Below are 27,698 nucleotides of genomic sequence, written 5' to 3'. Positions count from 1 at the left end.
GAGAGACGGGACTGAGAGAATAGATGGATAGAAGGGGCAGATTATAGAATAGAATAGAATAGAATAGAATAGAATAGAATAGAATAGAATAGAATAGAATAGAATATATCAGTGCAGTAAAAGCTACCAATAGAATTTCCACAGTGTTTTGCAATAGCCAATCAAGTCATTTGTGGGCGGGACTGTATGGTGTAAACGGATGTACTCGAAATTCAACCTTTCCTAGCGTGTTGTCTGTCGGGTGTGCAGCCGAAACAATCAATTTAATAGAAACGTTATTCCTACAGCATTTGACGTCGTAAACGTTGTCTTTTGATATTGGATGTCAGCGAGGTCCACGACGCGTCGTGAAAGTCAGGGATCACCTAAATAAATGATCGCAGCAAGTTAAGTTAGCTAAGCTAACGATCGAATCTGAAGAATGCCGAATTTTTGCGCGGCCCCAAACTGTACGCGGAAAAGCACTCAGTCAGATTTGGCATTTTTTAGATTTCCGCGGGACCCTGAGAGGTAAGGCATTGTATGGAACATTGTTGTCCACTTTGTACACGAAATTATGTAACGATAACTTCTGTTTAACTCGTTAGCTTTCTGGGTTGGCTATCGGTGCTAGTTTGAAGCCAAAGGTAACTCCATTGTGCTTACTGGAAAGCATCAACAGATGCTAAATGTTTTGTTTTCCTGTTGAGTGTACGATTGCCCTCGATTTTATTTTATTTTTAAATTTATACCTTAAAATAACTTATTAGAGAAACAGATGTGACATATTTGCTGGTATTTGTTATAAATGCCGACAGTCTGTTTTACTTTTGTTAGTTAAATTCGGCGGTAAAGTTTATTTCAGGCTCCATGTCCTGTAAATTCAAACTTTTGACCAGATTACATTACAATATGCAAACCGTATCCACTCGTACTGTACGTCTAATGTGTGTTGGCTAATGTCATTACTGCTTTTCAAATAGTACCGTAAACCTTGGGCATGTATTTCTTTTCAGATGTCGAATCTGGGTGGAGAACTGCCGCAGGGCAGATCTAGAGGCCAAAACATCAGACCAGCTGAACAAACATTACAGATTATGTGCCAAACATTTCGATCCAGCTATGGTCTGCAAAACAGTAAGTATCTGTCCTAGTTACTGCCATTAGCCGCTTTGCAACCTTTTCTTTCCTGAAAAGTCTCCTAAAAAATGTCTGATCTGAGATGGTTGTGTTTCAGAGCCCCTACAGGACTGTATTGAAGGATACAGCCATTCCAACTATATTTGATTTGACAAGTCATTTAAACAATCCTCATACAAGACATCGCAAGCAGATTAAAGAACTTGTAAGTATCTTGTATCTTTAAAGGTTCTTCTGGTTGCATCTCTTAATATTTTGTTCAATATTTTTTAATTATTTCTATAATAGTTAGTATTATGTTTAGTTATTAACTGTTTTTGTAAATTATCTTTTACTTTTTTTCTCAGACGGAAGAAGATATAAGGAAAATCAAAGAAAGGAGATGTATGTAAATACAATATGTTTGTATTTTCATTTTAAGTGTATTCAGTATCTGTGTATTTTAAATGATGACTGTTTCTTTCTCTCTCTACTTCCTCCTCAGTGGCATCTTCTGTGGAACAGCTCAATTCCAAAAAAGATGCCACCGCTGAAGATGGCACCAGCACCAATGAGAATGAGCCTCAATTGTCCACGGAGGAGAAAGCGTTTCGTGAACCTCTAAGATCCTTGTTTGAGATTTTGGTCATGGTTGCAAAACAGAGTATCCCATTAGTGACTGAACAAGCGTCTGAGTCTGACGGCCTGTCCAACAACTTCCAGGCTCTTATAGATTTTCGCATGAATGCTGGAGATGAAGCTTTAAAAAAACGATTCAAGACAACAGCTGTGAATGCAGAGTACCTCTCTGCAACCCAATTGAGCCAGCTCCTGGATGTCTGTGAGAACACAGTGAGGGAGGAGATGCTAATGGAGGTGAGAGAGAGTCGCTTCTTCTCTCTGGTGACGGATGACCTTGTTGAATTTGCCCAAGAGAAATACCTGCCTTTATTTTTACGCTTTGTGAATCAGCAGAATGCCCTCCGAGAGGAGTTTTTAGACTTTGTGTCATTTGATGGTGATGAGTGTGCATTGGCAGAGAGGCTCGAGGCCCAGCTGACGGACCGTTGGGGGCTAAGCATGGAAGACTGCCGTGGTCAGGCCCACAAAGCTACTGGCACGTCCACCACCAAGATGAAAGCTGTGGCAATGTTGCTAATGGAGAAGTATCCCCTGGCTTTGCACATGCCTTATTCTCACATGGCACTGAACATCCACTTGGCAAATAGTCTGCCATTTCCCAATGTCCAGGTCGTCATGGAGACTCTGAGGAGGATTGAGGCTTTCTTTAGAACCCAATTTACTCAGGATGAGCTAAGAAAAGCTATCTCTACTCACTATCAAAAAAATGAAGATAGAGGGAATGTGCTCCTAGAGGCCTGTGGTTCAGGATGGACAAAGCAGCACAACGTCTTTGACGTGCTGCTAGATATTTTGCCACCGCTGCTCCTATGCATGGACAACATTTGGGATAATGATGAAGGGAAGTTTTCTGATGCTGCCAGAGAGGATGCAAGTTCAATCTCGGAAACTCTAGTTGAATTTGAGATTATTGTCACCATTGTCATCTTAAAAAATGTTCTCACATTCAGCCGAGCCTTTGGGAGGAATCTGCAAGGGGAAACCCTTGATGTCTTTTTTGCTGCGAACAGTCTAACGGCTGTCCTGCATTCCTTGAATGAAGTGAACGATAACATTGATGTCTACCATGAGTTCTGGTATGAAGAGGCTATGAGTGTGGCCAATGTCATGGAGATTCCTGTGAAGATCCCTAGGGTGTTTCTTCGGAAACAGCACGCAGCCAATATGGGTGACATTCAACCAGAGTCGTACTTCAAGGAGTATGTGACTGTCCCTGTTATCAATGGCATCATGCAAGAGGTCGAGGAAATGTTCTCAGAGACCAACCTGAAAGCTCTTAAGTGCCTTTCACTGGTCCCGGCCGTAATGGGACAGATGAAATTCAACACCACTGAGGAGAACTATGCAGATGCTTACCGCAATGACCTTCCCAACCCAGACACACTTCCTGCGGAGCTTCACTGCTGGAGAATCAAATGGAAGCACAGGGGCAAAGAGGTGCGTTTGCCCACCACCATCCACGAAACACTTCAGCTGCCAGATGTGAAGTTCTTTCCCAACGTCAACACCTTCCTCAAGGTGCTCTCCACGCTGCCAGTGCTGAAATTAGAGGATAGCAAAAGTGACACATCCAGCAAACAACTCCAGGCTTATCTCGACAGCATGCCGATGAAGCAGTGGAACAAAAGTCTTGTGATACTTAACATTAACAGTCATGTAAAACATGATTTGGATGTCATGGTTGACAAATATTGTAGACTTTATCCGGAGGATGATCCCGAAGCTGAGGCAGAGTCTGAGGAAGTGGCTGAGGAAGATGTGATGAAATGATGTTATGGACACAAATAGCTTTGCTGTTCACAGAGTGAAACAGATGCTGTTCGCTATTAGCTTAGATTCTTTTAAGCACTAGTTATGGTTTTGTTCTGTAGACCTGCAAAGGAATGTGTACCTTAATGTGATGGATGCCATTTTTACAATTTGCTGGGGTTACCAAGGGGAAAAGAAACCTGTATTCTTTGTATTGTCAATGTAGGTGTTAAAATTGATGTATTCAAACACATTGCAATTTAAGTTTGATTTGAGATTTTGAAAAAGAGGCATGGAGAAAATATTGATCTGAGTGAAGAGGAGTATAGGAGCTGCAACACCACAAAAATGTCTTGAAATATAAGTCGATGGGGATGATTTGTAAATATTTGAAATCACAAGGCTTTATCAGGTCAAAGTATTTTTTATCTGTGTTTTCTCATTTATTTTAGTCACTTAATTTAGTACAAAGTTTTGTTTTATTTGTTTTTTTTAAAAAGTCATTAACTTTTCATTTACTCACTTCTTTAATGAAGGCTGTTGGTCCAGGATTCCTTGATTGCTTTTCACTGTCAGTGATGGAGAAATAGCACAAGAGGGAGCAGTTATACTATCCAACAGGAAATTAATCTTTGTTCTGTTTTCTCTTGAATAAAACATTTCTACTGCAATTGACTTGTTTTTAACAGTTTAAGAGGTTCTTACAGGCATAAGCAGCTACGGCTCGTGGGCCATGTATAGCCCGTTAGGCTTTGTAATACGTCCCACCAAACTCCTTTAAACAATACAATTTTATGAAATAAAATCAGTTGTAAAATAATTTTTACAATAAGGCCTCCGTAAATATGCTTTACTGCTTATCAAAATCCAAAATCTTTTATGTGATGTTTTTTTTTACATGTTATTTACATAAGTACAAATAAACATTCCATCTGTTCCTCAGCTCGTCCACCTGTCAGAATTTAGAACTCTGTTGGGCCACCAGTCAAAAAAGATTTGCCCACCCCTGGGTCAGTATGGTAGATGTGAGTATTCATAACATTTCCTTTAGTTAAGAAAGTAAAAGCCATTCTTCATATGTTTGCTGATTGGTGTTGTTTTGCTGAACATTTTATGAAATCGGATGGAATAGGGACAGAAAGGCGTTTGCATTGCACCAGGAAATGAAGCCCTAGGGTCTGACCCCCTGACCTGGGGCCAATCTCTGCATTAGCTGTCTGCTAATATGGACGTTGTTAGTTTTTGTGTGTCATTGCTAATTAGTCATGAGTCATGACTGTGTGATTCTCCTTTTGCTAGCATCCAGAATATTAACTAGTTAAATTTTGCATAAATTTTAGTTTTTAAAAAAAAGTTTGCTATAAAACATTTTTAAAAAGTATTTACACGCAGCATTTTGATAATATTTTTTTATATGGGTCAAACATGGTGCTGCCTGAGAATTATTTTACTTTAAAATATGTAAAACGATAAGAAATCTGATTTCACCAAAGAATTTCAGCTGCAGCATCAAAATTTGAGGAACTATGTATGTCTTTCTTTCTTTTTAAAAAAAAAATTATGGATCTTGTGGAGAATTTCGCAGAACGTGGGTTAAACCATGTGACCGTCTGCTGGCCAGACGGTGACGATCTCAGGTGACAGTTCACTGTGCAGACTGACGGCGCAGACCCGGTTCTCCAAGCATTACCAAGCATCTCCAAGCATCACACAAATGTGGGTGGGGTACCAACGATGCGTAACCAGACAGCAACGTGCACGCCACAGCAAATCCTAAAAGAGATTTAACTTCCAGTAAATAGAAATAATCTTCTGGTGGAGAGAAAGGAGGCGTGGCAGCTGCACTTCCTTAGTCCCAGCAAAGATTGGTGAGATAAACTCCACTGAATTACATAAAAGCTACCAGAAGGAGGACACGTGGTGAGGGGCCGCTCACTTTGCAAGTCTTCGAATCCGTGAGTAAGACATTAAGATATCTATCCCCGGATTCAGAGTTGGGTCTGTATATTTGTCTTTTCTTGCCAGTGTTCATCATGGCATGGCCGTGCATTACGCGTGCTTGCTGCATCAATCGTTTTTGGACCGAGCTGGACAAAGCGGACATCGCGGTGCCTTTAGTGTTCACTAAATATTCCGATGTGCAGCACGTCCCCCATCACCCGCAGCCGAAACAGAAGAGGACCGGTGCCATTGCCATAGAAACCCAACCCCATCCCGGCGATCAGGAGGCAGGGAAGGCACCGCCCGCGACGGGTGCCGCAGCGGTCAAAGATGGCTCCGCTGCGTCCGTCATGCGCCAAGACTTCAAGGCGTGGAGAGTGCGCCCTGAGCCCAGTTACAAACCCAGAAACGAGTACCAGCGCTCACCCACCCCATTCATTAACGAAACTCAATATCAGAAGGATTACAAGCCCTGGCCCATCCCGAAGAAGCACGACCACCCCTGGATTCCCAAACCGGGCCCGGCCGCCTCCTCCAGCGGGCCGGAGAGGAGCGCAGGAAGCGGTAAAGGGGAAAACGTCGCAACCGAGACCGAGAGCGGCGTGGAGAAGAGCGAGATCGAGGAGAAGGTGCAGGAGAAGGAATTAAAGGAGATGACGAAGAAAAGCGTGAAACGGGAAAAGTCGGCAGAGAGATTAACAGGTGAGAAGACGGAGATGACTTCAGATGCGAGCACCGAGCAGAGGAAAGGCAGAGCAGCCGCAGACGCTCTGAACAGACAGATAAAGGAAGTTATGTCCACCTCCAGCAGCTACAGGTACGTCTCTGAGAGGGAGTCATGAAGTCAGGTATGCATGCATTATAACCCCTTTGAAATAAAAGTGTTCATACTAGCCTGGCTTTGACATTACGTTTTGTTCCTGCCCAAGTATCTCCAAATCCACTACCCAGCTCAAAGACTTTCAACTCACAGAAGGCTTTCGTGTGCAACACAGTGCAGTGTGACAAATTGTAGATCATCAAGGATGATCTGCAAGGCCTCATGTCTAGTAAAAATCTTCAGTTGTTACAGGAGACAACATATTTCCATAAATATTTGCTGTGTTATCAATTTTATGCTGTATTCCCCCAGAAATGCACCCAAATCAATGCAGTGGCCAATGAATGACTAGAGACTTAAAAGGGGATAAATTGTATTATCTGTTATTGTAAAAAAGATCAAAATCATGAGCACCAAAATGTTCTCAGATGATTCAACAGGATTAGTATTTAACATAATCAATTTGTCCACCATCATCATTGATTACAGCAGTGATCCTTGTCCAGATGAACAGACCCAACCTCCGGATGATGTCATCCCGTGGGATGGCAGCCCACTCTTCAATCGGAGCTGCACGTAGTTGTTGCTGAATCTGTGGGCGACATTTACTCTGTTGCAGCAGCTCACAGAAACGAGTCCACAGGTTGTCAGTCAGGGTCTGGGTCAGGGCTCATCACTGGAAAGTCCAGAAATTGGGGCAGACACTGGAGGCAATGTCGTCCTATAAGCAAAAGTTGTGAGATTCACAATAATTTTTTCTTCATTTCATCACGTATTAGTGGTTAAAAAACAAAACAAAAGAAGAAACTTGTCCCATCTGGGACGAGGTAGTCTGGGATGTGGTTTTTGCAGGAAATATACTGAGTGAGTTTTTCATAATGTGTTACCTTTAACATGACTGTTGGTCAATATGCCAAGCCATACAACACTCAGCGTAAACCCTACAATTGAATCATCTGACCTGTTTGTCAGCTGATCATTATGCTGTGCATAATGAATGACTTACTATGCAGCCACCAGATTGTATGGGAAACATGCAGTGTTCATCATCAAGGATTTCAAGAACATTAGACTATTTAAAACAGAATTTATTAAATAAGAAGGTTAGACCTAAAATTAACCTAAAATTATTCAGCATATGTGAATCCTTAAGACATTTTCCAGGCCTAAATGTCAAATGAAAAAGAATTTCTTTGATCAAACCAACATTGATAACATATTTCATTTGACATGGCCAGCGACCCAAACACGCTATTGGTTATTGACTGTAATTCCAAAACTACATACACTACTAAGGTCAGATACTAATAATGGGTGTATTGTGTCTATATGGAAAGAGTATATGAAGATACAAGCATTGTGAAATATTATCCTGACAGATGGGCATGTGACCCCAAAGAGTGACCCAAAATACATTTGGTTAGAGAAAATACTTGTTAAAATAAAAGGTAATGGAAATATTCCTAAATTGCAGCTGTGAAAACCTCTTTTCTGTATGTCAATTAGGACTGAGTTCAAGGCCTATAAGGATGTGAAACCAGTGAAGCCTATCAAAGCTCCATCTCAGTACAAACCCCCAGGAGAGGAGACCAGTCTGGAAACTAGCTACAGTGCCACGTTTAAGGGTGAGCAGGTGAAGCCTCACCCAAATGACAACAAGGTGATGGAGCGCAGAAGGATACGCAGTCTGTACTGCGAACCTGCCAAGGTGGGAGCATATCCACACACAGATCCACTGATGTTAGTGCAGGTCTGTGAAACATCGGCTTTGTATTAACATCCATTGAATTATAGCCCTGCTGTCTCTATAGCACACTGTGATTAACATACATTGATTTCTTACTCACTTTAAGCACTGCTTTGTAAATGCTGTTTGATTCCACATGCCACGTGATGGGCGGTCATGCTTATTAAAAACAGTCATGCAGCTTTGAATTTCAGTTTTTAGCAGCCAAACATTAAGTAATTTCAAAATAATCAGTTATCGTAAAGCCGTTGTTGTAACATTCCATTATACTGATGAAACGGTAAATAAATAAATAGAAAAGTGGAATTTTTATATCAGAAAAAATTATGATTACGATATTTTGAAACGTTAAAGTTATTTATTTACCTGTTAAAGTATCACCTGAACATTCCATAATAAAATAGGAATCTACTCAACAACGTTCTTGACATGTGAGTGTGCATGTGATTGACCGTTCAGACAGTTCGTAGTATTTTCATCCGCCCCCCCCCCCCCTTCTCTCATTTTGTAGGACGTCTCAGATACTGAGTGCAGCTCTGTTCTCAATCTTCTGTAGTCAGGTGTGTTCTCTGTTTTTTCTAGCAGGCATGGAGGCTGGCCTCAAAGTGATCAGATGTAATCTTGCTGTCCTAACACGTATACACACAAACACACTTGCAGAATGTTTGTTGGTCAGTGCTAGACACAGTCACACGTATCACCCAGCTGCCTAATGCAATCCTGCAAAAAAATATCTGCCATGTCCTCCTTGTTTGTCCGCATCATAGTCTGTATCACCCAACACCCTTTAATACAGTGTATGGTAGTGTTGTAACGTGGAACAAGCATATTCTATGGTCTAATGCGAAAATTATGAATTAATAAAGGGGAAAACAATAAAACAGTTTATTCATGTTACAAACAAAGTATAATAATTAAAATGAAAGAAGATAATCCAATTTACAATCAAACACATTCGAGCTGTTTCTGGGAGGGTACACATTTTTACATTAAATTTGTCCATGTCTTCAGACAATGGTCTCACTATGAGTTTGACTGCAAACAAGTGATCCCACACTGTGGACGTATGAAGTATTTGTAATACTTGATTGCAGCTGATGTCATCCTATTTGGTTATGACACTGATTTCCGCAGTAACATTTTACAGCTCAGTTTAATGCAGCCCTGAAGATCTAAGTTGATACTGCAAGGTTCAGCTATTGCAGATGTTTACGTCTCTTACAATAAAAATACTTTTGATTAAGGTTCATTTGATCAAAGAAATATGAGCATGTTGCAAATTTTGTTGTGCCAAACTATTTTTGACTTAATCCAAATGTATTTTATTGATGCAAAAAGAAGCTGTGTCCTGCTGAAGATCACATCAATCTTTGTTCTCACGTTTCACTATTAGAGTATAAACCAGCAATCCACAAGTGACACGCCTGCTTCAAGTGATTGCCACCTTACTAATGGTTTAATTCTTGCAAAGTGTGTGATTCTTCAAAGTAGAATACTAACATCATTTACTAATAAATCCTGTTACTCAGAAGAAAACTGCACGAACCTCTGTTTTAATAAAGTCAAGCACAAATATGCCTTTTGTGCTGTTATTTTCTTTTATTTTTGACTCACTATCCACATAAAGTAAATATTACATATACTACACTGTGCTTTGAAAGACATATATTGCATGTTAAGTGGGACCATGCTTATTTTATAGTCATTAAGCATTAAACATTTTATTTTAAGGAGTACTCCAGTATGATAAATTGTCAAATGCACTTTTGGCTTTCTTACTGAGAATTTCACGAGAAAACTGATCTCACTATCAAACCTGCCATGAATTATTAAGGTAAAGCTAATAGCATATTGCCTTGTCTCCAGTCACAACTGGTTATGACAAATAGCCCAATGCCTAAAACTTGATATGCTGATGACTTTTGTCAAATTTTTATTGAGGTACGCAAAGCAATCGAGATACAGTGCGCCCTTGTTCCTCGGGGTTAATGCGTTCCAGGAACCACACGCAATTAACGAATTCCATGATAGACCGAAAAACTATCTTATTATTTACGGTAATTTAAACGTTTATGAACCCTCTCCATACTGATATTAAACCACCTTCTATCTGTATTACCTTGAGTGTCATTATTGTTGGGTCTGATTGTGAACTTGGTGTTTTGTGTAATGGTTCTGGTATAAAACATTACAATCACACACTTTAGAATAACCATATTTAAAGTTAAACAGCAATTCACAATTAATGAAATTTCTTTAGCTTCATATTTAAACGACCATCAACAGTGGGGGTTTGATAGTCACCTGTTGCTCTCTACAAGAAAGCAAAACAGTGCAATATCTTATATACGGGGTGTATATATGTGTGTGTGTGTATATATATATATATATATATATATATATATATATATATATATATATATATATATATATATATATATATATATATATATATATATATAGAATTACAGGTATCTCTCGGTTTACGTTGTTTCTGGTTACATCATTTTCGATTATACGTTGGTTTTCAAAAACAATACATGTCTCTCTGCCATAAATATTGGAATCGTAAAATCACTAGTAAACCACTAGAAGCACATAATATATTTTTTACAATAAATAAGAATGAAAACATAATATCATTTTATTAGCTCGTAGAAACCCTGTGACCCACAATGTGGAAGAAGAGGCCGAAGATGAGATGGCAAAGTTTTTTCTGTACCATATTAAAAAAGTGAAAGTACTGTAATTGTTTGTAAGCTTTAAAATAGATTTGTATTAACCTAATATTATTGAAAATGCATTCATAAATAAAGTACAGTACAGAACTGGGAACGGTTATCTGTGGTTTAGCCTGAAGACGAGTTTATTCAACATAGTTGTTTTTCGACTCAAGTCACTCCTCCTGGAACCAATTCACGAAGTAAGCCGAGTTATACCTGTATTGCTGTAACGTCGGTTCAGTTCATTTACTATTTTTGCATTAGTTTGATTCGATTTGTTTCACATATCTTCCCCTCCAGGTGGAAAAGCCAGTATCTCGTATTAAACCAAAAAAGACACCAACAACAACAACGGGCACGATGGTTAAAAAATCCAAAGAGAAGCAGATCGCTGGTTCCCAATCAGGGAAGAAGAAGCTGTCTTTGGTTTCTGCAGAACCCAAACCTGGTGGAGTTGTCACAAAGAAGAGCAAAGAGATCAGCAATAGACTGGCTGAAGCAAAGCAGTAAAAGAAGCTGCAGTCTGACATCCATGATCCAAAGCTACTTGATTTAGACAAACTCCTGGTTTATTTCCTAACCTGTCGTTTTTGCTATCCTGTCATCTATGGTACACCACATTGTGCTTTTAGAATAATGCAAATACTTTCACTGTTAACTGATTGCGTGACTGTGTGTGCGTGTTTGTAAATGTGCAAATGTATGCGATTCCTTGTGCTTTGGTTGCACAAAACTGCTTTCTGTATTTGACGGAGCACATTAATGTATTTCTAGAGTTCTGTTTGAGATCAAGCTGTAAAAGGAGCCATCTGAACATGTTTCTGTATGAAAAGCCACTTTTGTTTTTGTGTGGATGAAAGACAACACCAAACAACACTAACATGATTGTAGAAAATCTCAAGGAGATTTTGTGAAAGTAGAAAATTGGTTTCATGGTTGGGTTTCCTAGTTACTCTGCTATAAGGTCCTGGTTTTAATTTCATTGTTCAGGATGATCTGATTTCACCAGTTAAACTAAATTAACTGTGATGTGAGTGCTACAACTTGCATGTAAGACCCCTTTTTTGGTTGAGTAGCAGTATTTCAGCAGACAATATTTTCACAGTCACTTTGAGCTTGTATATTAAGCAATTTAAAATGAATGTACACAACACTTTTAAATTTAATGCATGTGTAGTGATAAATTCTGCTGACATCAAAAAAATGAAAGTGCATACAGTAAGTAAAGTCATACTCTAGTAAAATAACTAGAAATATGGATTAACCCATATAAATGTTTTTCACTCTTAAGAGGAGATCCATTCAGTAGATTTAATGAGAATACTGGTATGACTCAGTGTTCTCAAACATTGTAGCATATCCTCTCTTATGAGCTGTGATAAAGAAGCTGGATGAAATAAGACAACTAAAGCTGCAAATTGGCTTAAAAAAGGAGACGCAATTGGATTTGCTCAATAATCAGAATTCTGAGTAGGCTGATCTCTCCAGGTGGACAAGGAATAAGCCAGGACTTGTAGTTCAGCTCTTTTACATGCTGCTGTTAATAATCACATCTATTCATCGAAAGCACGAAACATTTTTTTTATAAGGTCATCATACCCTCTCTGCTATTAAACATTGACATCTTCCATTTTACCTTTAGCAGCCATCATGGCTGCAGTGTGTGAGCACAGAGTCAAGCACGTCTGCCCCCAGTGTTAGCTTCTGTGTGTGTATGACAGTGAGTGAGCAAGTTTTTGCTGTCTCTATAGCCTGCTGCCTGCTAGTTAGCAAGTCTGACACAACCATTAGATGTGCCGCTATGCACTCCAATGAACAAACACCCTGGTGCTATATCTCTCCTCTGGTTTGGACTGCCTGTGTTCTCAAACCAGATTGAAATGATCTGACAATATCCGTCTGCTGCAGACGTATTGTGATATTGTTCTTGTATTCTCAGCTTTCTCTGGATGAACTCTGATTAAAATGCTGATGCCGAATCTTGAGTTGTGCCTTATTTTATCCTTTATACATATATATTGGCTTTAAATGTATTCAGCAAACTGAATCAGTATTTCGCTTTAATAGTTAAAAAAAACCAAAACTGAATGATGCTCATTTTGCAAAACATGGGCATCATTCACATTTTTTGACAACATAATTTTTGTTGTGCAACATTAGAACTTATTTATTTTGACTTTATTCTTTATATTCTCTGTATTGTTCCAAATTGAACATATGAACAGTTATGTTCATAATTATAGCAGTGTGTCTAAAATTGTGAGTAAACCTCAAAATTCTTTAAAAAAAATTTTTTTTATTGCACACAAATGCATTGGGGACACTTCTGACTCTATTTCAAAGCTAGAAAAGTGGTAAAAGTCATTGAATATGATGATATTTTATAGAAAGTCAATAAAAATAATGTTCAAAAAAATAACAGTGCTCAGTTCAGTTAGTGATTTTGTGAAGAAGAAAAAAAGGTGTCAAACAGGACAGCCCATGGTTAAGGATCGAGGCAACTGGTGCTGTAGATGGTGGCTGTGCCAGTAAAATGGGTTGTTTAACGCATTGTTCAGAAGTCACTGTTTTTTCAGTTAATAAAAGAGGGGAAAACCTATAAAGAAGTGCAAAAAATTATAGGTCTTCAACTAAAATGATATCAAATGCTTTAGAATGGCAACTAAATCCAGAAAGTTGAGGAAGAAAGAAAAAATACTCAAATGGATTCAAGAATAACCAAAAAGGCAACGGCTCAGCCAAAGATCATCTCCAGGAGGATCAGAGAAAATCTAAGGTGGTCTCCAAGTACTGTAACAATCACATGACGTCTGTGTGAAGCCAAGCTATGAGTCAGAAGTCCTCGCAAAGACACATTGTTAAAAAACAGACATGTGCTGAAGCAGTTACAATTTGCCAAAGACCACATTCACTGGGCTTTGAAGAAATGGCATAAAATTTTGTAGACTGATGAAAGTCAGAACGCTCTTTTTGAGTCTAAGGGCCACAGACAATTTCTCAGGCGACCCCCAAACACTGAAATGAAGCCACAGTACAAAGTGAAGATGGTGAAGCCTGATGATGCAAGCATTATGATATGGGAATGTTTCTCATACTGTTGCATTGGTCTTATTTATGAAATACCAGGGATCATGGATCAGTTTGAGTCCATCAAAATACTGGAAGTAGCCATGATGACGTATGCTGAAGAGGATATGCCTTTGAAATGTGTGTTTCAACAAGACAATGACCCCGAACACACCCGCCAGCGAGCAAAATTATGGATCCAGACAAGCAGCATCCAACTAATGGAGCTGCCAGAAAATCCCATAGAAAACTTGTGGGCTGACATAAAAAATGCTGTTCACGATGCAAAACCAAGAAATGCAGAGGAATTATGGAACCTAGTACAACTGTCGTGGGCTGGAATGCCTGTTGACCGGTGCCAGAAGTTGGTCGACTCCGTGCACCACAGATGTAAAATAGTTATCAGAAACTGTGGTTATACAACTAAATATTAATTTAAGATTCTCAAGAAAGCTGAATCTTCAAGCATATCTTAGTTTTATGAAGTACATTATTGGGTTATAACGAAACTGGCGTATTTTTTTAACATTATGTTTTTTGACTTCCTGTAAAATATTATCATATTCAATGACTTTTTCATTTTTCTTGCCTTGATACAGAATTTAAAGTGTCCCTAATGCATTTGTGTGCATTAAAATAAAAATTATTTGAAGAATTTTCAGGTTTACCCACACTGCTATTATTATGAACATAACTGTATATAATTAGTCCACTGACATGCCAACAATGAAACACACACTCTCAGACTTGATTCCAGGATCCAGTCCTCATTGCTGTTTGGAATCATAAAATCACATTGACAAACTTAAGTAACTGTCTGTCTACCCATAGCATGATTTTTTTTATTATTGCTCTGAGGCATAAGAATGAAATATTTTACTACAAAAATAATAACAAAACAATATTTGCATGGTCACACATACATCTTTATATACTCATGGTTTTGTTCAATTTATCTTGTGAATTTTTGTGTCACAATTTGCAACAGACAAAACAGAACCAACCATCATTCCATACACAAAAAATAATTGTCTTTGCTCGGATTCTTTCTGCAGAGCGGACCTAGAGGCCTTATAATTCAAAATACCAATAGGCAAAGAGGTTTTGTTTTGTTTGTTGTTTTGTTTTGTGTTTTTTTTAAAAATCTGCATGTATTGCCATGCAGATGTTTCAATTCTAACAACTCAGCTCATATTTTGAGATTCAATCTGTATTTTTCCTAGTACTACATGTTATCACTACATATTTCTCACCAATTTACTTGCACTGAAACAATTTTGTCTCAAAACAAAACATTTTAGCCAAATGTCTTTATTCCATATAAATAATTTCTTAAGTTGAGTCATTGGCTTTACTTTCTGGTGCTTATGGTCATTTTCCTGTGAATCAGTCATCCTGACATAAATGTGCATGAATAATTCAGTTGGTATGGGCCCTTGTTTGCAGAGCAGCATGAAATATTGAATCACAGATCAGCAATGGCATTGGAGCTTCCCAAGCTTAGTCCCCTTCTAAAAGACAAGTCTGACTGGTTTCTGTCTCAGCTCCATAGTTTATTATATTGCGTTAAAAGTGTACAGATAAGGCTTCATACATTTGGACGAGGAGTAAAATACTGTATACTACATTATTTGGTTGTCCAATTTTGTCATCTTTGTCAGTCTCTTTATCTTTCAACATCACTTTTTGCTTGGTTTTCACCTCTGCTGATGCCCTGACATCTCAATATAGCCAGTTACCATATTCAGTTGTTCTCCTTCAGTATCATTAATTATTAGCGAAAACCACAGTAATAATGATGTACAGTATTTGGTGCATAAAGCATCTGTTTTATAAAAGAGGACTTAAACTAATGCATTTCAGTGAACAATAGGGCTTGCAACATTGCATATACTCAGGGCCTGATAGTTCGGGATGACTTGCTTCCGCTTTAACTCAGGCTTTTACCTGAGCCCAGGGCTCTGTGAATCACACTTCTTGTCTTGGATCAGATGAAACACACATATAACACTAGACACGCTTCTTAATAAATCATGCTTTGAATAGTACCATGACCCGCAGCCTAATACTTTTCCAAAAAAAAGTGTAGTCTTAAGTCTGGGTTGGGAAAATTTGGAATTTGCTACAGTCTATAAAGGTAAATCATCCATAATGTTTGCTTCCTTTTTGTGTTTTCCTTATGTTTATTTTACTTGTTCAGTATAAAAACAATGAAGTGTAAAGATGAGTAGGTCTAACATCCTGCAGGTAGTAAAATTTTTAATAAACCTATAGGCCATAGGATTTCCCAATGTTTATTTGGGAAACAGTCTAGGAATGCATACATCAGTCACAGCCATTTTCAGTAAAACCTTAGCAGTTTTTTGTTGATGTATTCTTTTTTGTTTTTGTCTTGGTAAAATATGTTCACTCTTCAGGAATAATTCCAGTTAAAAATTAAATCTTAAAAATTTAATCTTGAGATGTTGCACAGACACATAAATGCAGACAATCGCATAAAGTTCCTCATTGCCATACTATAAACACCACTGCAAGACAACCATTCAGAAACTACACACGGAGCATTAGTGAGCAGTTTGTTTCCTTAATACCACCTTAAAAAAAACAGAAGAAGAAGGACTTCCGCTTTGTGGCTCGTGTCGACCGGAAATAAACAATGTCAGACAAGCTCAGAGGAGGGAAAGAAGACATAGCTGTTGCGGCAAGTGGCATTAGTACATGTTAGAAGAGTTTACTGAGGGTCGTCTATTCCACGAGTCAAGAACATGTCTTTTTCATTTTAGAAATTATTTTTTGGCGAAGATATCGACATTTTAAGAGATGGTTAAACTTTGTTGTTTGGAATAAATTCACCAGAAAGCAAACCTGTGAGAAGGTAAGCGATAAGAAGAACACGTCATGCTAAGTTTCAAATGGACAACAAGACAGTTGTTGATGCAATTGCAAGGCTAAAGACAGCCAGTGCACACAAGCCAGAACGTAGAGCTAGTTTAAGGCGATATGCTAACTTGAGCTAACAACGATCAAAATAAATAATAAACAAAATTATATGTATAATATATATATATATATCTGTGTGTGTGTGTGTGTGTGTGTGTGTGTGTGTGTGTGTGTGTGTGTGTGTGTGTGTGTGTGTGTGTCCTAACGCTTTTGTATGTCAAGCCATGGTTAGTTAGCTTTATTTGCTAGCCAGAAAATTTGATGTGGATTTGATATGAAGTCTTAGTCTAGAGTCTATTCTGTGTGTGTTATAATGGCTGTTGCCGATTTGTTTTATTTTTTCCATTTAGCTGATCAGGATCGTGTGTGCACCTGCAGCTGTCCACCATTATGATGGCAGCTAAAAAACTGGACAATTTTGAGGTGGTGTGTGAGTGGGCTTCATGCAACTTCAAAGGCCACAGCATGGAGGAGCTGAGTGATCACATGTCACTGCATCTGAAGGACTACCTGGGAGACAACGATGCTTTAGAGGAGCTGGGTGAGTTAAGAGGTGCACGAGGCAAGCTTCCTGAATTCCCAGTTTGGTATGGATAAAGCAAAGTTGGAATGATTTCAGCCATCATCTACAGTATATCTACATACTGACAGTAGCAACAAGACACACCTACTTGATCCACCTTGGAAACAATCAGGCTTTGATGAGGGATAGAGAAGATCTCAGGGGTGGAGTACCGTGCAGTTCCATACACAACCTGGCCTTTAAATATATATCTGAAATTCTGTCAATGTAAAATCCAATTGATCATCTCTGGAAGCACCAACATTACATATAAAGACTAGCATGACATTTGAGGTGAGAACTTTTCAGCTGTGGAATGACCTGTTTGAGGTGCTCAATGTTTTTATATCCTCATCTTTTTTTCAAAACATTTTTTGTATGTTTTTATGGTTATTTTAATGCTTATCTTTTTGGACTTCACTGCATTTTATAGTTGACAGTACAACAGCAATACCTCCATCAAAAAATAAAAATTAGAATAATAATAGTTATGATAATTTGTGATAGTACTGCAGTCTGTATCTTTTTTGGTTAGTGTTCAATTAATAGCCCAGCTTTATGTATTGTGCATTCTGTCATAGCTGTCCTTTCTTTGCCTGTCTTTGCTCAGATGAGTATGCTTGTCTCTGGAATGGATGTGAATTTATATCTATGGGTAGCCCTGCGGATTTGGAGGTGCATGCTTACTTCCACAACTACCATGGGAAGCTTAAGTTCATTGGATCACAGCTGCTGAGATCACGGCCTGATCTGCCCAGCTGCAACCAAGGAGTGCACAGCAACAACCTTGTTCCTGAAGGATCAGGTGGATACATTTGTCAGTGGGAGCACTGCGATGTAGGTATTCTCAGGTTCTGTTATTAATGGATCTTTCAAAGGAATGGAGGAACTTTTATTATGTAACTTATCTGTCTTTGTACAGAGTACATTTAACAATCCTGAGTGGTTCTACCGACACGTGGACAATCATGTAGAAAGTGCTGAACCAGAGTCAGTAGCTCAACAACAGCAGGCACTCTTTTGTCACTGGGCAGGTATGACTGAGTAAAGAAGAGGTTAAGAGAGATGCTGCATGCATGTCGTTTGTTCTGGCACACTGTTATTGATCTTGATATATATATATCTATTTCAGGCTGTGATGCTTTCTTCAAGATCAGGTACCGTTTGAGAGAACACATGCGGAGCCACACTCAGGAGAGACTTGTAGCCTGTCCTACATGTGGCAGCATGTTCTCCAGCAACACAAAGCTGTTTGACCACCTGCACAGGCAGGCTGAGCCAATCGGTAAGAAAGATGCTTTGATTGAAGTCATTTCTGTGCTAGATTAGATTTTTATGTTGACTCGTGTACATTTATTCTGTTTGGACCAGATTCACTAGTGTGTGAGCATTGCGGCAAAGCATTTTCAAGTGAGAGGCTTCTGAGGGATCACGTTCGTCAGCATGGTAAAGATTTTTTTTCATATTTTTGTCTTTACGCTGTTTATATTTAATTTTCAAGTCCCTGGTATCTCATTGAGTCATTTACCAGCCTTTTCAGGTATATTTAATTATTAATTGCGATTCACATTCGTTTTCCCCCAAGTAAATCAGGTGAAGTGTCCATTCTGTGACATGACCTGTACCACGCTGGCAGCTCTGAAGATTCACATCAGGTTTCGCCATTGTGATGAGCGGCCCTTTCCATGTGACTTCTGTGACAAAAGGTAGACATTTGGAACAACAGGTTAAATGTTTCATTCACAACTACTGTACTTTAGGGCAAAATCAACGCTCTGTATGTTCTCAAATATTTTGTACAGCCCCTGTCATAATGGGTCTTTGCATACATTTGAAAACAAATATAAAATAAACTTTTATCAATAAAACTAATTTATCTTGAAATCCTATTGATGGTCTCGTAGATTTTGTGTTAGTTATTGACTAGCAGTTTTTAAGGAATTTTAAAGTCCAGTTTAGGAGGGAAAACATTTTATAGTGTTTAAATGTTTATGGGTGCTTTCACTGAACAGTTTTTTCCCAAATGAACCCAGAATATCTGTTCATGTGGGGGAAAAAAGGAAACAAATATGAGCTTACTCTTAAAACTACCAAAACCTGCTCATCAAACCCTTTTCATCCGACCTCCAAACATAAAAACCTCCAATGTGATATCAAAACCAAAACGAAAAAGGTTATTTAATAAAGACTTGGATGATTCCCAGGATGCCATGCTTCTTTATAACCTCGTAACATATTTTTTTAATCAAGTGCCCCCTAGTGGTGGAAATGACGTACTGTTCATTTTAGTAAATTTGAGTGCAGTGCTTGAACTTGTGGCTGTGTGTTTACTGTGTACACAATGGCATTGGTTCATTTACTGAAATAAATTATTTGAACAAGTCTTCCAGCATTGGTATTAATGTGCTGGACGGTATATTTATGTAGAATTTGTTTTAATAATTTGCATTGCAAAATTGTAAATAAAAAATTGTAAATATTTGTAGTAATTATAATTTGAATCAGTTTGTCATTTATTTCTATATTTCATGCATTGCATCTATGTTGAATCTAGCGTTCATGTCATTGAACATGTATTTTTCTGTCACAGATTTAAGAACCAGCGAGATCTACAAAAGCACACAGAGGTTCACAATGAAGGCACCGTGTATCGCTGCACAGTGGAGGGTTGTTATTATTCTTGCCACACATTCCAAACCATGAGCCACCACTTCAAGAGGGCACATGAGGTTTGTTATCAACCAGATGTCATCCAAAGCAAAGAATGTTACCTTTTTAGATCATCAGTACAACCTGCACTAAGTGTGTTGCAAGTCACTGTGATGCTTTCTTGTTAATGTCATTGCATGAAATTTTAGGCGGGAGAGGTGTCCAAATATAAATGCCATATCTGCGATAAGGTCTTCTCCTGGTGTTACACTCTCACACTTCACCTTCGCAAGAAGCATGATTTGAAGTGGCCCTCTGGACATTCCCGCTTTAGGTTTGTCACAACATGAAATCACCACTGAAACAAGTGCTTCTTGGATTCACTCAGCCTGCCGGGCCCATCAGATTCATTTAACACAATTCAGCGGATAAGAAAAGACTAAAAGATATATTTAATGTGTGACTTCTATCATCACAGGTACAGGAAGGATGTAGATGGCTTCCTAAAAGTGAACATGGTCCGATTTGAGACTGTGGAAGTGACAAAGGAGATCATGAAGAACATGGCCAAGAAGCCTCAGATCCTTCGGAAAAGTCAAAGGATCAGTAGTCAGAACAAGAGCGCTGTGGTCGTGTCAGAGAACAGCCAAAGTTCTCCCGCAGGATCCTCTTCGCCCTCCTCCAACTCCTCCTCCTCGTACTCATCGGAGCTTTCCGGAGGTGAAGATGTTTCGTCTCAGCCCAGCCCCATGGACAGTGACTCTCCTATCTACTGCGTTATGAGCACCATACCTCAGATCGAGGTGGAGCCTGGCGGATTAACCCGAGACGACTATGATGGTGGTCGCACATCTGGCGCCGTCCAGGCCCTGACAGAGGTCGCCAGGGGCTTGGGCATGGATGTGGTGTGATTTCAGCAGTCTGCCCTGAGGCTCTCCAGTTGCTCCTGTACTTTTAGACATGTTTGATTCTTATTTTTTTCAAAATTTGATAATGTAATAATACTTTCATTATATATAGCTGTTCTAAGTCTTTACATATAGCTTTGTGTATCCTGTTATATAGATTGCCAGAAAATTAGTTTGTGTTCTTGACAAATCCTATGTGAAAGACTTAAAAGACTTAAAAGAACTTTTTGTTTGGACAAAAATTTTATTTAGTTTTGTGACATTTCATTCTTGACATCTGATGAAGAAATTCAGAGGAGGAACAATTTTAAATAAAATACTGATCTAGAAATAAACTTCTTTTCTTCGTTATTTTGGTCATACTTGTTTCCTGAAGCTTTGACTTTGTTGAATCAACTGTACATTTCGTCCTCGTTTCAGAGGTAAATGTTGAAACAGCTACTTTTATGTAATACCTTTTATTTACCAGACACTTCATAGATTTATGTTATACATTTAAGAGTCAAACACTTTCAATCAATGTTGATGAGATGTGGTTTGATGACTTCAATCTGAACTTTCATGAAATAAACACGTTTTATTATAATTCTCCTAATTAAATCAGTTCTAGCTAATGGAGTATCTTTTTTACTACCTCAGACCTGAAACAAGCTCACAACGTTCATCCTTTTCAACGTTGTGCAGGATGCTGTTGAGCTTGAAAGCACAGATGGAAACAACCAGTAAACTGAACAGACATGCTGGACTTAATGTAGCTGTAGTTGGGAGTCATAGTATCTCCATTTCTGTCAAACAAACCCCAGAGACTCAGGGTGTGGCAGAAAGTTAGGATGGGGGAGTTGATGTCTGGCGTGGGGGAGATGATAGTTGTCATAGGCTAGAAGCTCTATACCTCTGTGGTAAACCGCCTCCTGTGTCGATCCAACAGGGAAATGAAGAGGTGGTGCAAAGAAACTAGGAAATGACTTCTTCTGACTTCGTGCCCCTAAAGGTATCCTGTTTGATTTGCATGCAGTAACTGAACAGTCGTGTCGGGCGTGGTCCTCCAATCTCTTGTGAACGTTCCACAGTGGCTTCCAGGAAACAGGTTGGTAAGGATTCCTCTTATTTCCCAGATAACAAATGAGATCTTCACGATTTCTGGTGGTGAACCTACGTTGTTCTGGAACACTGTGTGCAGACAGATGTGTTTGAAACAAAAGAGTGTGCCAATCCTTTGAATAATCCAGGACAACTTCCTGCTTCACCCTCTTCACTTTGGGGGAACTTTCACTCTCATGCTGCCTTTTCCTGTCAAAGGAACCGATGACTCTGACATCAGGCTTGTCATTATTTTCGGACTCACTTTGTTGGCCATCAGGCTCTTTCTTCTCGGTGATTTTATCTTTCCTGTGCTGGTTTGGGGTCTGTTCTGGTTGCTCCCAGTCAAATTTCTCCTTCTTGATCGGACAACAGGATGGAGATGAAGGGTAACATCTGTGGAAGTGTTCTGTGTTTTCTGCCGCTTCTCCTGAGTGTTCACTTGAACGATCTAAAAAGGTGGCATCAGCAGGGCTTTAAGAAAATCATGATCTTGTTTCTTTGAATATTCTCTACTTGTGTCCCTTAACTCACCAAAATGTGCGTGTCTGCAGGAGAGCCGCTGAAATTCCTTGTGTTGACTGGTCACAGGATACTCAGGTGTCAGTGTTGGATGGAGACTGTTGGGTCTTTGCAGCCTTCTCTAATAAATAATGCATTCAACACAATTTTAGAATCAGACAAAAAAGATTTAAAGAACTATGTATGCAACCATTTGTAATGTTTTGTCCTATATCTCACATAATCAATTTGATCACACCTGAAAAACATGACAGGCAAGCCTGACATTAAAACATTTGTAGTTCTGGCTCAATCTTTTTATAGGATGATGTTTTTACTAACACATAAAATCCTTAACTCCAGTTTAACTAACTGCCACGGAATATCGCTCATTTTGAAGGACGACTAAATACATCAATAAAGTCTGAAACATTAGGTTTATTCAGTAATTACCTTCATTAGTTCATTGTCGTAAATTTTCCACGCAATGCAGACATGAAGCGCACCCCATCGCCCCCGTTTCTTCAAGTACAAACATTTTACACTGAAGTCATGAGTCTTCATACGTTCATTGTTGTACATTGATGATTATTTTGAGTGATGCATCTTGGACTCACCATCGGCCTGAAAGACTTCTGCGTTGTCCTTGGAAAGGCATGAACAGGACCGAAGGAGGGTCTGGCTGTTCCCCTGGGAAGATGTGTGTTGAACTACAGTAAAAGTTAATGATTTAGCTTTGGGAGTGTTAGGCAGAAACATTGTTCTACACGCTGAAAAATAAATCGTTTTCAGTTCAAACAGACATTTCAAAAAATGTTATTGAAAAATACAGTGTTTTGACACATCTCCTTACTGAACTGTGCTGGATTTGTGTCAAAGCTGCAGGCAGGATGGTGAGGGATTGGTGTAGGGTGGGAGTGAAGCCATGCTGGACAGCGTGCTGATGCATTTGTCGAAGTGGATGAAGCAGACGGTGAAAATATGAAGTTGGCGTCTGAAACGGAGAAGAGGAAATGTGCTTTAATTTCCTCAGCAGGTAGGATGGTGTGTTCTGCTACAGGATTTGTGCAGTGAGTACTGGGAGCGTCCTCAGTACCAGGAGGTGACTGTTGTCATGGCGTCACTTACTATGGGTTAGAACTTCAAGCCTGTTCTCACTGCTAGCAGCTTTTGACATCATTTAGTAAATTAGTAAATTATTTCAAACTTGGTAAATTGCAAATATGATGCTAATCTAGCAATTGTTATACAGGCAAACCCAATAATATATTTCCTAAAGCAGGTAACTGACTTAGAGGGTAATTAAACTAACATCTTGAAGTCACATAAATCTTTCCAGAGTTAGATTAAAGCCCATAAAATTCAATGATGTCACAAATCTTGTGTTTTGGCACAATTTGAAAAAAGCTTTTTCTCAACTTAAATATTGATGGCATGTCTTTTTTTTTGTTGTCTTTTTTTGTGTGTCACCAATGGCTTACGAAGACATGCACAAGTCTTTAGATTTGTTTTAATTTGCCAAACATATGTTTGTGTGTTTGGTAGAATAATGGTGCTTTAAATCAGTTTCTGAATCAGTTTTCTAAATCAGTTTTCTTACTGATATGTGGATCAGTAAAAAACTGTTGTATTTAATGTATTTAAAATATAAAATGTCCTTTTACATTAATCCAGATGATCTAGATGATCAGGTTCAGTGGATTGTTACGGCTGTATCTGATTGTTGGGGTTCATCCGGCCTTTTAAAGCCATGATGTCACACAGTGATGCTTCCATATTTGGGCTGCATCCCTGTTTGTGTGTTACGTCCAGCGTTTCTGGTGGCAGTGACTGAAGGCTGTTGTAAAAGTCAGTCTTTCAGCTTGTGTTTGATACTCTCTTTCAGTTGTGTTCAGGACCACAAACAGAACACTTAACAGCCACACGTGTCCCTCAGTCTAACGTGTGTCAGAACAGTGACATCAGATAATTGAGGGTGTTTTTGTTGTGAGTGTTTTGGAGTTTTCCCTGAGGATGTGTGGAATCCTGAAGACGGTGGAATGAAATAAATGGAAGAAACAATTTCAGCATCTGTGAGGATTTATAGAAACATCTGAGCAGCATGAAGGTAAATTGTAATGCATGTTAATTCTTCTTGGGCAATTTGCCTTTCAAATCACATGCAAATGAAAATATCTTGTTAGAATGAATTACAGACGATAATCCAATTGAGGTATTCAGTGCGCCAATCCATTCAGTTCATTTAGGATCTGTCCACTTCAAGGACACTTGATTAGTGATGATGTTAGTGAATGGGCAGCACTGAGACGCGCGGTCTGCCTAGAATATAAAGTACAGAGAGGAGAGGCTGCTACTGTGACTCACTGTGTTGCGTATTAAATCACAGAAATTAAGATATTTACTGAAGCCTAAATCGACTTAGACATTCTCAGGGTGAAAATATCATAAAATGTTTCATATTACAATCAGTGATAATTACTTAATATTTAGATTTAAATTATTTGAGAAATTATCCTGGGTTTTGTACCTATAACACTGTAAGTGATACTTGAATTTAAACAACAGGGCTGATTTCTCTCTGTGACACAGCAAACGTTTCCACGAAGGATTTCTACGATCCCGTTTGTGCCAGTACCCCTTTAACCCTGAGTAATCTCATTGCTTAATCTCTCCTTTCTCATAAAGACAAGATTAGGTGGAGATTGCAGATGCCATGTTCTCTAAATTTCTTCCATGTCAGCGTGTCGCAGAAATCTCTTAATCTCATAAAGGAGCCAGTTGTTTGGAGCTCAAACGGAGTGAATGAGGTGACAGAGACGAGTGGTGTCATCTGAGGGAATTAAGAAACCGTCACCTCACATCGACTAACACTTTTTTTTTGCATCCCAGCTGTCCTCAGGTATCAGAAATCAATAGACTCACAAATGATTTCACCTCAGGGTTCCCACAGAAAGTTAAAGCTGCAGTAATTCATTCACCGGAAAATAAGCCTGCAGTAATTCTAATAACTGTTTCTGGAAAATTTTTAATTATGACAACATTTAATACTAGCATAGATAGTCCTGAGTTGATCAATTGTTGAATATTTAGTGTAACTAAGAAATGAGAAACAGATGTTCAAAAATACATTGAATGTAAAAAAAAAAAAATTACATTAAAAATTAAACCTCTTCAGCATCTAAATGCATCAATCTATAACATACAGAATTTGTTTCCATTCATCACATTATTTGACAGTCTATGTTCTGATGAAACACAATACAGTAACACATTTCCTGTATGCTTCTTACCTAAAGTCAATGCGAAATCTCAGCGTCTTGATGTTTGAGGTATGTTATCCAGTACCTGGCGTAGCATCCGGCTCCTCCAGCCTGTTTATCAGACACCAGAGTAAAAACAAAGACTTTAAATATGTCCTTTTCTGTATCTGAATAAGAGCACCCTAACTGATGAATCAGTCAGCTGTCAGGAGAACATTGTTTTCCGTACGCCAGTGTCAACTGCTTGGTAGCTCTGCTCAGTTTGTCAGTGTTACTTACCAACACCAGGAAAGACCATTAACTTCTCCTAATGACTTAAACTAATCCCATCATCCCTCCAGTTTAGAGACTAACATCTTATGTGGCAGCGGGAATGCTGTTCAAGTAGAGGCTGAGGAGACACTCACACACACACACACACACACACACACACACACACACGCAATTAAAGAAATAAGCACCAGGGTCATCAATGTACAATGATGTGTACTTTATAGCACATGTAGCATCTGTGGCAAAATCCTAAAGACAGTGATTTTCTGCATTAGTATAAAACATTTATCTTGTATTGTGCAAATTTTTATGTATTTTATTTTAGTAATTTTATGTATGATATGTACCTCCTGCAACCAGCGAATTTACTGAGTTAAATGTGGTCCCATCTGTCTTCTTATATGAGAGTAGATCTACTCCATACAGCAATCCTTCAAGTAGTTTACACATAATTAATCACACAATTCCTAATTTTAAAGTTTAAAAAAAACAACAAAACTGTTACCACCTGCTAACTTTTGTTATTATTGGTATTAATAATGTTATTATTTCTGTCTATCAAAAAATGGAAAAAACATTTTTTTATACATGCTTAAAACCATCTTAATATTAGCATGCTGAGGGAAGTAGTATAACTAAAGTTATTTAAAGTTGAAATATATTTAATATAATTTAACATTTTCTTTTCCATTCAGTGTTTCTAAATGGACAGTGGATTAAGGTCTATGAGTATTGTGTACTGTTGTTGATGAAGAAGTGCACCTATAATGAATAGCAACTACTTGGTGAACCCCTTGTCGCAGCAGTTCTGTTGGACGAGAAGGAAGCTGACATTTGAGGCACCTGAGGTCGCGCTGGAGCTGGAAATCCCAACGTCTCGTCTTTGTTTGGGTTCGCTGTTGAAATCCTTCTATATATTAAACAGTGTTCTCTGAACTGGGCGATCTGGCTTGAACTCCTTGCTCCAGAAGGCCCCAGACCAATTTAACTGGATCCCATTAAACGGGACAGAAGATGGTGATTGGATGAGGCTTTGGGATGACATGTTGCCCTTGATTAGCTAATTCCACTCTCGCTAGCCATTCCGATCCTGTTAGAACAGGTGTGGTGAAAGCAGCCATTCCATCAGGGGTCCGTCTACATCCAGCCACCATCCATCACAATTTTCCTCTGTGTCATGACTCATTAGACCATTTAAAGCAGATTGTTCGACAATAACAGGGATCACTTTTAGGTGCAGGGTCTCATAGCGACAAGTCTAAATACAGATGTAGCATATAAATAAAAGTGTATGAGTAGGGATCCTGTTGAGGGGCTAGCCAACCTTTTTTGCCCTGAATCCAGGCAAGATCAAGTTTGTCCAGTTTATTTCATTTATTCTTTGTGTTCAGTCTTTATGAATGTACAAAAATGAAAGACGGGACTACATTTTATTTGGAAGAGAAATATTTATTTACCCAAAACTGTTCAAACCTGTCAAAAACAAGCCAATCAGAACAGAGGTTAAGGTAGACGCACTTTATTCCTAAAACAGAAGCTGCACCATCAGTAGCGGCACACAATTATATGTACACATATACACACACAATTACCTAAATCTGTTATATAAAATATATAATCTGACAATGTACCTTTTAATTCCTCTTCAGAGCTCATTGAGTTACTGTGCAAGAGACTCTGGAGCCAAAGCAGACAGAGGTAAGTCTCATCCGCTCATTGGGTGGGACACAAATGCCCAA

The 27,698-nt window shown here is 38.7% G+C and overlaps 4 protein-coding genes across 8 annotated transcripts; 3 read left to right on the top strand and 1 right to left on the bottom strand.

Annotated features, from left to right (window-relative positions):
• The first annotated feature begins 49 nt into the window (after positions 1-49).
• Positions 50-4,248, top strand: thap12b (THAP domain containing 12b). The gene is made up of 5 exons (XM_068317578.1): positions 50-510; positions 996-1,116; positions 1,217-1,324; positions 1,467-1,503; positions 1,604-4,248. The coding sequence occupies exons 1-5, from the start codon at positions 422-424 to the stop codon at positions 3,508-3,510; spliced, it is 2,262 nt and encodes a 753-aa protein (XP_068173679.1). The 5' UTR covers positions 50-421; the 3' UTR covers positions 3,511-4,248.
• Positions 4,249-5,127: 879 nt separating this feature from the next.
• On the top strand, positions 5,128-12,699 carry map6b (microtubule-associated protein 6b). Of its 3 annotated transcripts, none has more exons than XM_068317435.1 (4): positions 5,128-6,247; positions 7,757-7,958; positions 8,509-8,557; positions 11,021-11,146. In XM_068317435.1, exons 1-3 carry the CDS (start codon positions 5,523-5,525, stop codon positions 8,551-8,553), a joined length of 972 nt encoding a protein of 323 aa, XP_068173536.1. In that variant the 5' UTR covers positions 5,128-5,522; the 3' UTR covers positions 8,554-8,557; positions 11,021-11,146. The 3 variants fall into 3 exon arrangements, with proteins under 3 accessions (XP_068173536.1, XP_068173535.1, XP_068173534.1); XM_068317434.1 differs by lacking the exon at positions 8,509-8,557 and having other exon boundaries at positions 5,133-5,444; positions 5,515-6,247; positions 11,021-12,699; XM_068317433.1 differs by lacking the exon at positions 8,509-8,557 and having other exon boundaries at positions 5,133-6,247; positions 11,021-12,699.
• Positions 12,700-16,449: 3,750 nt separating this feature from the next.
• Positions 16,450-21,099, top strand: zgc:112083 (uncharacterized protein LOC550461 homolog). 2 transcript variants are annotated; one of them, XM_068317609.1, is made up of 10 exons: positions 16,450-16,661; positions 17,077-17,267; positions 17,899-18,125; positions 18,211-18,322; positions 18,421-18,573; positions 18,660-18,734; positions 18,874-18,994; positions 19,879-20,017; positions 20,147-20,271; positions 20,416-21,099. In XM_068317609.1, exons 2-10 carry the CDS (start codon positions 17,117-17,119, stop codon positions 20,846-20,848), a joined length of 1,536 nt encoding a protein of 511 aa, XP_068173710.1. In that variant the 5' UTR covers positions 16,450-16,661; positions 17,077-17,116; the 3' UTR covers positions 20,849-21,099. The 2 variants fall into 2 exon arrangements, with proteins under 2 accessions (XP_068173710.1, XP_068173711.1); XM_068317610.1 differs by lacking the exons at positions 16,450-16,661; positions 17,077-17,267 and adding an exon at positions 17,284-17,582.
• A 188-nt stretch (positions 21,100-21,287) lies between these two features.
• On the bottom strand, positions 21,288-25,899 carry LOC137596846 (uncharacterized). 2 transcript variants are annotated; one of them, XM_068317611.1, is made up of 6 exons: positions 25,717-25,899; positions 23,280-23,420; positions 23,044-23,136; positions 22,880-22,948; positions 22,460-22,568; positions 21,288-22,376 (listed from the first exon to the last, which is right to left on the bottom strand). In XM_068317611.1, exons 2-6 carry the CDS (start codon positions 23,373-23,375, stop codon positions 21,634-21,636), a joined length of 1,110 nt encoding a protein of 369 aa, XP_068173712.1. In that variant the 5' UTR covers positions 23,376-23,420; positions 25,717-25,899; the 3' UTR covers positions 21,288-21,633. The 2 variants fall into 2 exon arrangements, with proteins under 2 accessions (XP_068173712.1, XP_068173713.1); XM_068317612.1 differs by lacking the exon at positions 22,880-22,948.
• Positions 25,900-27,698: the final 1,799 nt, after the last annotated feature.

This window comes from Antennarius striatus, chromosome 6 (assembly GCF_040054535.1).
Source record: "Antennarius striatus isolate MH-2024 chromosome 6, ASM4005453v1, whole genome shotgun sequence".
In the NCBI taxonomy this organism is placed as follows: domain Eukaryota; kingdom Metazoa; phylum Chordata; class Actinopteri; order Lophiiformes; family Antennariidae; genus Antennarius; species Antennarius striatus.
The sequence above is the reverse complement of the archived record's forward strand: the minus strand, read 5'-3'. Positions and strand labels throughout refer to the sequence as shown.